Source organism: Grampus griseus (genome assembly GCF_964374135.1).
Source record: "Grampus griseus genome assembly, chromosome: 2".
Classification (NCBI taxonomy): Eukaryota; Metazoa; Chordata; class Mammalia; order Artiodactyla; family Delphinidae; genus Grampus; species Grampus griseus.
In genome coordinates this window covers 42964897-42977233 of record NC_139018.1, presented here as the reverse complement: position 1 = coordinate 42977233, position 12337 = coordinate 42964897, and the positions used below count along the sequence as shown (strand labels likewise).

Below are 12337 nucleotides of genomic sequence, written 5' to 3'. Positions count from 1 at the left end.
CTTGGTGATGAAGCCTGAGAAACTCTTTGTGAAAGCTCCCAGGATATGGACCCACAGATTCTCATATACATTGCTGTTGGCAGTATAAACGGAATCAACCACTTTGGAAAGCAGTTAGGCATTGCCTCCTAAAGTGAAATATTCATATGCCCTATTGTCCAGCAATTCAGTTCCTAGGTATACCCAAGAGAATCTCCTACACACGTGCAATGGAGACTACGTAAAAGAATATTCATGGCAGCCGTGTTCACAATAGCCAAACCTGGAAATGACCCAAATGCAAATCACTAGGAAAGACTGGATGAAGATTGGGTGAATAAACTGTGATACATTTTCATAACGGAATATTGCAAGCAGTCAAAGCAAAAGAACTATGGTAAGTAAATATAGGCCTTAGAATATTAAGTAAAAAAAAAACAAAGTCCCAAAAAGGCTATCCACAGCGCAATACTGTTTTGATAAAGTAAAAAATCTAAAAGTTTTAAGTGTATAATATCAGGAGTACATACAGACACGATAAAACTAAAAGAAAAGGAAGTCAAGGAAATGATGAACACAAGATTCAGGTTAATGGTTAACAGAGGAGGATGGGGTTTAGATGGGAAGGGTCATGGGGTTACCTGTAGGTTACTGACAAGATCCTAAGGGTTTTTTTTGCAGGGGAGGCCAGCAGGCAGGATTAGAAGGTATTTATTACATTGTTAAAGATAGTTAATAAATAAAAGTAGGATTTACTTAGACCAACGATGAGACAGAGACATGAAGTCCAAAAATAATAACTAAACAATAATAATAATATTTGTATTCTCAGGTGATTCTGATGATCACCCAGATTCCAAAACTTCACTGTCCTTAAGATATCAGAGCACCTGAGGGCCTCCTACATAGAAAGTACTTTTTATACATTATTCAAAATCCTTAAAATAACCCATAAGACAGGTAGGCATTATTTAAAGAGGAACAAACCAAGGCTTGGAGACATGAAGAAACTTTCTTGAAGCCACAGTGCTAGTGAGGGCGGAAGCTGGGATTCAAACCCACGTCTTTGTTGGTTTCACCCCCAGGTCCTTGCTGGTTTCACCCCCCTGGCACCTAGCAGCCAGACATGTCAAACTAGGAGAGAGTTCTCAGGAGGCTTGGGCTTCGTGGGCCTAGGATATGAGCCACCAGGAGATTTTACTTGGGAACTAACCCCTTGTCCTTTAGCTGTGCCACACCTCTCCAAAGAAGAAAGAGTTCACCTACCTTTCCTGCTGAAAAAATATACTTCCAGGTGAGGGGTGTGTGTGTGTGTGTGTGTGTGTGTGTGTGTGTGTGTGTGTGTGTGTGTGTGTGTGTGTGTGTGTGTGTGTGTGTGTATGTTTGTGTATTGTGTGTATGCGTGTGTGTGTGTATGCGTGTGTGCTGTGTGTATGTGTATGTGTACGTATGTTTGTGTATTGTGTGTATGCGTGTGTATGTGTGTGTGTGTGTGTGTGTGTGTGTGTGTGCACCTTGGTGACAGGGCCATCTGCCTCACTCATTCTATTCCTCATCAACTCAGAAAAGATCCACCCCCAAAACACTGAGCACAATTCTCTCCCTTACAGACCTTCTACAGCGGGAGTAATTTCGAAAGACAGAGGGACGGCTGTCGTTGAAACCACAGTGGCCAGAGGCTCCCATCTTCTCGACAGCTGAGTAACACCAGGAGCATCAGCTGTGGCAGAGGGCAACTCTTTCCCTCCCTCAGTCTCGACATCTCCTCTGGTAACCTCGAGGGTAGAAACCTGCTGCTCTTGCATCACTGAAGATAAAGTGGCTTCTGCTTCTTGAACAGCTGTTGTCATCTCTTGAGTGATGATGCCTTAAAAGGGAGGAAACAACATTTTTAAATACACTAAATCCCTATACCTGAAAAAGTCACTATATAATTAATAATTAAAAACAAAAAAGCAGACAGCCATTTCAGGGAATGAGAAGGGAGAGAAACAAACTGCCAGGAAATAAATGTTTTCAGTGTTGCTGTTTTCAGGAGTCATGAATCAATCTAAGACAGAGATAAAGATGTTAATATAAAAAACAAGAGAATAACATTTAAAACAAAACAGGAAAATCAACAGCTGAGCTCCCTTTTATGAATATCAACATAATCAATTTGTTCAGAAACAAATTATACAAAACTAAGTTCAAAAATGCTCAGAGGCAGGGACTTCCCTGGTGACACAGTGGTTAAGAATCCACCTGCCAATGCAGGGGACATGGGTTCGAGTCCTGGTCCAGGAAGATCCCACACGCCGTGGAGCAACTAAGCCCATGAGCCACAGCTACTGAGCCTGTGCTCTAGAGCCCGTGAGCCACAACTAATGAGCCCGCGTGCCACACTACTGAAGCCCGCACACCTAGAGTCCGTGCTCCACAACAGGAGAAGCCACCGCAATGAGAAGCCCATGCACCACAATGAAGAGTAGCCCCCGCTCACCGCAACTAGAGAAAGCCTGTGCACTGCAACAAAGACCCAATGCAGCCAAAAATAAATAAATAAATAAATATTTTTTAAAAAATTGTCAGAAGCACTTGTGTATATTAATTTTCACATTTGCATTCCTGAAGGGGAACAGGAACTTCACATTTTGAATTAAAGGAATACTAATTACAATAACTAATGTTTACTGAGTTCTTATTATGTGCCATACACGCAGTGCTAAGTGCATGATGGGCATTACCTTTTTTTTTTTCATTTATTTCTGCTCTGATCTTTATGATTTCTTTCCTTCTGCTAATTTTGGGTTTTGTTTGTTCTTCTTTCTCTAGTTCCTTTGGGTGTAAGGTTAGATCGTTTATTTGAGATTTTTCTTGTTCCTTGAGGTAGGCTTGTATAGCTATAAACTTCCCTCTTAGAACTGCTTTTGCTGCATCCCATAGGTTTTGGATCATCATGTTTTCATTGTCATTTGTCTCTAGGTATTTTTTAATTTCCTCTGATTTCTTCAGTGATCTCTTGGTTATTTAGTAACGTATTGTTTAGCCTCCATGTGTTTGTGTTTTTTACGTATTTTTCCCTGTAACTCATTTCTAATCTCATAGTGTTGTGGTCAGAAAAGATGTCTGATATGATTTCAATTTTCTTAAATTTACTGAGGCTTGATTTGTGACCCAAGATGTGATCTATCCTGGAGAATGTTCCATGTGCACTTGAGAAGAAAGTGTAATCTGCTGTTTTTGGATGGAATGCCCTATAAATATCAATTAAATCTCTCTGGTCTATTGTGTCATTTAAATCTTCTGTTTCCTTAATTTATTTTCATTTTGGATGATCTGTCCATTGGTGTAAGTGAGGTGTTAAAGTTCCCCACTATTATTGTGTTACTATCGATTTCCTCTTTTATAGCTGTTAGCAGTTGCCTTATGTATTGAGGTGCTCCTATGTTGGGTGCATATATATTTATAATTGTTATATCTTCTTCTTGGATTGATCCCCTGATCATTATGTAGTGTCCTTCTTTGTCTCTTGTAACATTCTTTATTTTAAAGTCTATTTTATCTGATATGAGTATTGCTACTCCAGCTTTCTTTTGATTTCCATTTTCATGGAATATCTTTTTCCATCCCCTCACTTTCAGTCTGTATGTGTCCCTAGGTCTGAAGTGGTTCTCTTGTAGACAGCATATATTTGGGTCTTGTTTTTGTATCCATTCAGCAAACCTGTGTCTTTTGGTTGGAGCATTTAATGCATTCACATTTAAGGTAATTATCGATATGTATGTTCCTATGACCATTTTCTTAATTATTTTGGGTTTGTTTGTGTAGATCCTTTTCTTCTCTTGTGTTTCCCACTTAGAGAAGTTCCTTTAGCATTTGTTGTAGAGTTGGTTTGGTGGTGCTGAATTCTCTTAGCTTTTGCTTGTCTGTAAAGCTTTTGATTTCTCCATCGAATCTGAATGAGATCCTTGCCGGGTAGAGTAATCTTGATTGTAGATTCTTCCCCTTCATCACTTTAAGTATATCATGCCACTCCCTTCCGGCTTGTAGAGTTTCTGCTGAGAAATCAGCTGTTAACCTTATGGGAGTTCCCTTGTATGTTATTTGTCGTTTTTCCCTTGCTGCTTTCAATAATTTCTTTTTGTCTTTAATTTTTGCCAATTTGATTACTATGTGTCTCGGCGTGTTTCTCCTTGGGTTTATCTTGTATGGGACTCACTGCGCTTCCTGGACTTGGGTGGCTATTTCCTTTCCCATGTTAGAGAAGTTTTTGACTATAATCTCTTCAAATATTTTCTCTGGTCCTTTCTCTCTCTCTTCTCCTTCTGGGACCCCTATAATGTGAATGCTGTTGTGTTTAATGTTGTCCCAGAGGTCTCTTAGGCTGTCTTCATTTCTTTTCATTCTTTTTTCTTTATTCTATTCCACAGCAGTGAATTCCACCAGGTCACTTATCTGTTCTTCTGCCTCAGTTATTCTACTATTGATTCCTTCTAGTGTAGTTTTCATTTCAGTTATTGTATTGTTCATTTCTGTTTGTTTGTTCTTTAATTCTTCTAGGTCTTTGTTAAACATTTCTTGCATCTTCTCGATCTTTGCCTCCATTCTTTTTCCGAGGTCCTGGATCATCTTCACTATCGTTATTCTGAATTCTTTTTCTGGAAGGTTGCCTATCTCCACTTCATTTAGTTGTTTTTCTGGGGTTTCATCTTGTTCCTTCATCTGGTACATAGCCCTCTGACTTTTCATCTTGTCTATCTTTCTGTGAATGTGGTTTTTGTTCCACAGGCTGCAGGATTGTAGTTCTTCTTGCATCTCGGGCATTATCTTATTTTATCCTCCCATATGTACTAAGGGGAGGTAGGTACTAATATTCTATGGAAGCCATATATCATAGTGGCCAAGAACACAGGCTCTAGACCCAATTTGCCTGGGTCTCAATTCGGACTCAGACACCTAATATCTGCATGACCTTGAACGAATTACTTAATTTCTCTGGGCCTTGAGCTTCCTCAGTAGTAAAATGGAAATAATAAGAGTATCTATCTCATAGCATTTTTACAAAGATTAAATTAGATAACACATGTAAAATAGTACATGCCCAGTGCTTCGTAAGTATTCAATAAATATCAGCTATTATTACCTCATTTTACAAACAACTTAGGTGTAGAAAGGCTAAGGAACCTGACTAAGGTTACATAGTTAGGGCTCTTAACCACTGTGCTAACTGTGCTTATCCCATCAACAGATGAATGGATAAACACACAGACACACAGACATACACACACATACACAGAGGAATATTATTCAGCCATGAGAAAGGAAATCCTGCCATTGCCTAAGGAACAACTTGGAGTAGCCTCTGTAGAAGATCTGCACTTGCTTTTAAATCATAAAACAGAATGAAACAGACCTGTGGGGTATGACGTATCTATCAGAAGTCCACTTTCTTTACAACATTATAATCCACTCAAATACATTATTAAAGACTATTTATAAGGGTTAATATTTGCCCCCTTCCTAGGGAGGGGCTATGCTGGAAATTTCAAATACTGAGCCACTGTGAAAACTTAATTTCTAGAAGACTCTGTTATCTCTCTTTTTTTAAATACTAATCCTAGATACTTAGCACATTACCAAGTCTGGTAAATTATGCAATGAGAAATAACATTCTAGAAATAGGTGAAAAGGTTTTCTCAAAGTTTTTATTAATGACTTCATTGTTCTTCCTATTACTAAAAATATTTTTCCTCAGAAACAATTTATTTGCTTTAAAATAGTGTTTGGATGTTTTTTGGTACAAGCAGTTCCATTTCTTGGTCTCCAAACAGTTTGGACTATTTTTTCTTTTAACTGGCGATTTTTACATTTGATGGATTGATACACCTGGTTATAAGACAACCTTACTTGTGCTTCATATTCATATTTGCTCTTTGTGCCATTGTTTAAGTTTTTTTCTGAAAAAAGATCACACATCTCTTGAGAGATAGGATTCATTGCCCTTTTTGTATCTTTAGCACCTAAGACAATGCTATGTTTGTCATAAAAAGATAATATATAGTTTTATCATTTTAAGCAGTATGCATTCTCCATGTTGCCCTCATTTTTGAAAGCATAATGAACACTTTTGAGAAAAAATATGTCAAAATAAATGTTCACTCTATGCTCATAGTTTCATGAAACAGCAAGAAATATCAAAAGGGCATGGTATGGCCTTCCCTGGTGGGACAGTGGTTAAGAATCCTCCTGCCAATGCAGGCGAAACGGGTTTGAGCCCGGGTTCAAACCCTGGTCCGGGAAGATCCACATGTCATGGAGCAACTAAGCCCATGCACCACAACTACTTAGCCTGCGCTCTAGAGCCCGCGAGCCACAACTACTGAGCCCACGTGCCACAACTACTGAAGCCCGCGCGCCTAGAGCCTGTGCTCCACAGCAAGAGAAGCCACTGCAATGAGAAGCCCACGCACCGCAATGAAGAGTAGCCCCTGCTCACCGCAACTAGAGAAAGCCCATGCGCGGCAACAAAGACCCAATGCAGCCAAAAATAAATAAATAAAACAAATAAATTTTTTCAAAAATGGGCATGGTATAATACTTTGAATAAGTGACTGCTGTTAGAGAAAGAAGAGTGAGAGCTAGAAATAGTAATGGGAATTTTTTAAATAACATTCAGAATTTCTCCACATCTCTCATTCTTCCCAATTCCTGTAGAGAAAAAATATATAATTATTATAGATTGCTTTTAAAACCTGATCTTCCAGTGAAACAGCTGAAGAAACAGCTGAATCAGAGAACTGACTATAATCTCAGGATCCTCGTCTGTTCATAATACCCAAAAATGCCAAGAAATTATTTCATTCCCTGAAGAAGAGAATGTCTTAAGTAGTCCCTGGGCCCTAAAATGATTGGCATTTGAGGTGTTTACTTCTTTTTTTTTTTTTTTTTTGAAATTTAAGGCATTTTAATGGAGTAGAAATTAAGAGTTAAAATTCAGAACACCCAGGGATAAAAGTCCATCTTCCAAGTATTGGAAGCCACCCCCAGTTCCTTGGCTGAATTTCCATCATCAGCTATTCACATATATCCACCCCTATTCCCTCTTTCTTTTCCAATGATGAGTAAAACACACAACCTGCACCCCCATCACATTTACAGAATTCCTGTATAAAATTTCTCTAGAGCCTAACCTGCAGGAGTCAACAAATCTGAATACAGCCAGTAGGTTCGCTGAAAGTTCACTTCAAGAACGTGGTAGGATAATGCAATGGGTTGGTCATGACAGTTCATCAGTCACAGTTACCAGCCCTGCAGGGGGTGAGCCGAGACCTTAGACACCCCTCTTAGACAAATAAGGAAGGAAGGCCCTTAGATTTAATTTTGTCTTCCCCATTTCCAGATGGAGAAACTGAGGCCAACAGATTGGAAAAATTTTAATCAAGCTCAGTTGTGAAACCAGCTGACCACATCAGTGTGACTAAACCTTCTTGATTGATTAAAATGTCTTAATGGGCAGAACAGTTCCAAAGTCCCTCTGCCAATGCAACCAGGTGCCACTGGCTTCGTTCAGAAACTAATGACTCCAGTTTCTCCAGCTCCTTCAGAAGCTCCTGGGATAAGACACAATCCAGGATATTTCTGAAGCACTCTTTTGACAATGTCACTCTCTGGGGGGAGAAAAGGTGAAAGTTATCGCCCTCCTGGGGGCTCCACAGACTGTAGTTGTCACATATCCCTCCCTCCTTGAGGTCACTAGGATCAGCATTTGTCCTGGGCAGGGGCTTTGAGGTCATTTAATGATCTTGAGAAGGAGACTCAAGGAGGAAATCCAAACCTGTTCTGCAAAAGTGACCTTTCTTAAAACTAGATTGTGTGGGATTGAGTGGTTTACTTCTCAGAAATACTTGTAATCACCAGAAAATGGGTAGAAAAGCTTTTTGGCTATTCTCTTACTACTACTGTCAATAATCTCAATTTTTCACGTTATTTTTAACTCTACAAAACAACAAAAAAAGTAAAGTTGAAAGGAATTATTTGACCGTTCCTCTCTCTACCAAGAATTTTTAGAAGCTTTTTGATTAATTTGGACAATGCAGGCAGTCGGATTAGATAATTCTAGTCTGAATGGTTCTCTATCTTCATTTAGTCATTCAATGAACAGATATTTACTGAGCACCTACTATGTGCCATATATTGTGCTATGTGCTGGGAATTAAAAGAAGTTGCCTGTTAAAAGACTGTAGTTAAGTAAGGCAATTATGACTAAGTAAGGAGTATATTCAATAATCAAAAAAAACCAATCAATTACCAAATTCATTTTACTTTTTTAGGCTGTATTAATGGAAGCTAATGCAAGTCTAGTACATAAGAATCATAGATTCAACTGTGCAGTGAATAATCTGGAACTACATGATTTAATGCTCCAGGAATATCTTAAAGTGTAATGGAGAACTGAAATAAACTTCTTGTTTGGTCATATTTAATATCTGCATGGTCATGTGGACCCAACTCTCTTAATAGAATTTAAAAACCAACTTACAAAACATTTTCTGGAAGCTTCTATGAAAACTTCCAGTATACTTAGTCTTACAGTCTTTAAAAAATGAATTGGAGGGCTTCCCTGGTTGCGCAGTGGTTGAGAGTCCGCCTGCCAATGCAGGGGACACGGGTTCGTGCCCCGGTCTGGGAAGATCCCACATGCTGCGGAGCAGCTGGGCGCATGGGCCATGGCCACTGAGCCTGCGCGTCCAGAGCCTGTGCTCCGCAACGGGAGAGGCCACAACAGTGAGAGGTCTGCGTACCGCAAAAAAAAAAATTAATTGGACATGTAAAATTAAATCTTTTATCGTTTTAATTCAATCTCCATAACACTTTCTAAAACATATTATTAATTTGATATTTTCCATTAGCTGGAGTAACAGCTGTACATATTCCAAAACAATTTGGAATGAGCATATGCACATTACACTAAGTCTTTCCCTCCCTATTCTGTTATCTGACCAACTACACACAATAACAGAAAAACATCATCCTTCAGCAACAAATGCAAGGATTGTCAGCTCATAGCATTCACAGATGTAGAAGCCACGAGGAAGTAGAAAGTGCAGAATCAAGCCAGCAGAGAGGATTTATCTGTACTGGTATTTTTTCCCCCTTATTTCTAGAAGAATTTCTTTTTAGGAAAACAAAGTCAGAGAACTCATATGGTTAATACTATGAAATAAATATTTACCTAAGGCTTTTTGGTAAGAAATATCAGGAATGTGAGTACTTTTTACAACAATGTATAAATAAGTATCCAACATTGTTGAGTATATCATTTAAACATATAGCTAATTTTTTCACATCTTCCTGTAAATATACACATTTTCATAATAAAACGTTTAAAAAATATTAATCTATATCAGGGTTTTTCAGATATATATATATATATATACACACATATATATATTTTTTGGCTCAGATATATCTTGGTTGCTGTGCACTGTAGGATGTTTAGCAACATCTTGGCCTCTACCCCCTAGATGCTCTCTACTGTGATGACCAAAAATGTCTCAAGAAATAGGTAATGGAGATGAAGCGGTACAAACTTCCAGGTGCAAAATAAATGAGTCACAGGTATGAAATGTACAGTGTGGGGAATATAGTCAATAAATATGTAACATCTTTGTATGGTGACAGCTGGTAACTAGACTTATCATGGTGATCATTTTGTAATGTATAGAAACACCGAATCACTATGTTGTGCAACTAACTAACTAGGAACTAACACAGTGTTTTAGGTCAATTATATTTCAAAAACAAACACACTCATAGAAAAAGAGATCAGATTTGTGGTTACTAGAGGCAGGGGATAGGGGGAGGGGAAACTGGATGAAGGCAGTCAAAAGGTACAAACCTCCAGGTGTAAGATAAATAAGTACTAGTGATGTACAATATGGTAAATATAATTAACACTGCCATATGTTATATATGAAAGTTAAGAGAGTAAATCCTAAGAGTTCTCATTACAAGAAAAAAAATGTTTTTCTATTGCTTTAATTTTGTATCTATATGAGTTGATGGAAGTTCACTAAATTTATTGTGATAATCATTTCATGTTGTATATAGGTCAAATCATTATGCCACACAACTTAAACTTACACAGTGCCATATGTCAATTACATTTCAATAAAACTGGAAAAAATGTCTCCAAACATTGCCAAATGATTGGCACGGGGGTGGGCACAAGGCATGACGCAAATTATTCCCATTTGAATACCACAGGTCTATATGCAGGGGTTATATTTGGATGTAATTTTTATGAAAAATGCATTTTTTATTTATTTACTTTTGCTTTTCATTAAAACTTAGATAACTTACTTCTAAATTGTCACTTTAAAAAAAACATAAAACATCTAAAACATTACAACGTTATGTGTCAACTATATGTCAATTAAAAAATAATAAAACCAAACAGAAACATTCCAAGTTAAACAAAGCTTATTTTCCTTTTTTTTCTTTCTTTCTTTTACCTTTAAATGTATTTCCCAATGGCTGATATGCCTCAGACTCATATTCTGAGATGGAAACAGTGGTCTCTAAGAACAGCATGGCATTGTTCTCCTTGGTGGATTCCATGAAGTCTGCAGTATTTTGGACCAGGTTTTCCACAGAGACTTTCATACCTTCCACTGGACTTGTGGGAGTAAAGGAACTTTGATCGGTGAAGGCAGATGACCTCTCATCCCCACGTGCTATTAGCAGGGCTGTTCCCCTGTGTGCTTCCCCTTCAGGCAGCTTCAGAGCCACATCTGCAGCCTCTGTCAAAGTTTCGCCCCCTTTCATGCCTTCCATACCATTACTGGTTGCTTGGGTTGTCTGAGATGTTTCCTTTCTCACCTGAGTCTCTGTATTGTCTCCAAGCTTTGGGGTCTTTATCTGGCTTACACTCTCTAATTTGGTGTCATCCCACTCAACACTTACGACGGAGACAGCTGGAACAGCTATGGTGACACTCACTGTGACTTCTGGGGCTCGCAGCAGGCTGTCAGTTTCTGGCTCAACACTCAGGGTGGACTCGGAGGTTGCGAGCCAGTGCTTGGTGGCAGTAGCCTGGGTATTATCAGCTGTCATCTGGGAAGGCTCAGCGCCTGCTGTGGGCTCAGCACCAGGAAAAGAAGTTGTCTTATGCTCTGGGTCTGCTTCAAATTTCTCAGTCCTTGGACGGGTGGTTAGCATCTCTTTAGCATTCACATAGGATAAAGGTGAATGTCCCAGACTAACTCCTGCCTGATTTTCAGTTGCAAACAATTGATCATCCACATAGTGCAGAAAACCTTGTGTTGCTTCGGTGGTCCCTTCCACAATGGGCTGAATGATGGTACTACGGGAGGATTCCTCCTTCTCATCAATATTCAGAGAAGCAGTTGGAGTGATAGGGTTGGTTAACATGGCCTTGGAAAGTCGGCTTTCGGGAGACATTCTCTCTGGCTGGCTGGAACCAAACACTTCTTCCCCTGCTGAGATCACTGGCTCAGTAGCAGTGTAAACGCCAGGGCTATCAGGCTGCGTGAGCCCAGCTCCTATAGGAGGGGTTTCTTTGTTACTAGGGAATACTTTACTTAACGACATTGTTGATGGTCCTGCTAACACTATCATTGGTTCTTCAGAGACCAGAGTGTACTTTGAAGTAATGGAGTTATTTTCTAGGTCATCTGTGTTCAGCCTCTCTGACTGCCCTTTTTCTTCATGAACAGGTGCTATCTCCCTTCTTTCCACATTGGGGAAGGCCAGACATTGTGTGGCAAAGCCGAGAAGTAGAAGGCTACAGAAAGCCAGACAAATGTGCAGTACAACTGGTCTGCTCATAGTGGAAGAGAAACGTGCACATAAATTGGTAGAGTTGACAATTCCAGTAATTGAGTCCTGCAGAAAAATAAAGCATATCAAACTGTCATATAAATATGTTGTAAATAAGCCCCTTTAAATTAAACTATAAGTAAAATAATCTCCTTGACACCCAGCTCAGAGACAGTACATAGGAGGGAATGTTCTATTTCTTTGTACCTTTGAGACGCGGATAACCCAGTTCATTTTTCCCTGCTGAATTTTCAGCTGACTTAACTTGAAGTTCTCTAGCAAAGGGTACACGTAGTTACTAAGTTCATTGTTTTTTAAATACCTACTTGAAATAAACTACCCTGGAAGTCACATTTGTAATATTCTCCCCAATTCTTCTATTAATCATGGAGTCAAATGACTACAGAAATAGCAACACATCCAGGAAATAAAAAGTAATTTTAACATTTATTTACATCACTTTCACAGAACCTTTTAAGTATGTTTTAAAACTTATTAAATATCATCATAAAATACTGAATACCAGTTTCATTCA

The 12337-nt window shown here is 38.8% G+C and overlaps 1 protein-coding gene across 2 annotated transcripts in view; it reads right to left on the bottom strand.

Annotated features, from left to right (window-relative positions):
- The window catches only part of ARMH4 (armadillo like helical domain containing 4), a 128237-nt gene extending 116411 nt beyond the window's left edge, over positions 1-11826 (bottom strand). For both annotated transcript variants that reach the window (XM_082647139.1, XM_082647140.1), the window contains exons 1-2: positions 10476-11826; positions 1592-1846 (exon numbers count right to left, since the gene is read on the bottom strand). In XM_082647139.1, coding sequence (XP_082503265.1) covers positions 1592-1846; positions 10476-11811 — 1591 coding nt within the window. In that variant the 5' untranslated portion in view covers positions 11812-11826. The remainder of the gene's footprint in view (positions 1-1591; positions 1847-10475) is intronic.
- Positions 11827-12337: the final 511 nt, after the last annotated feature.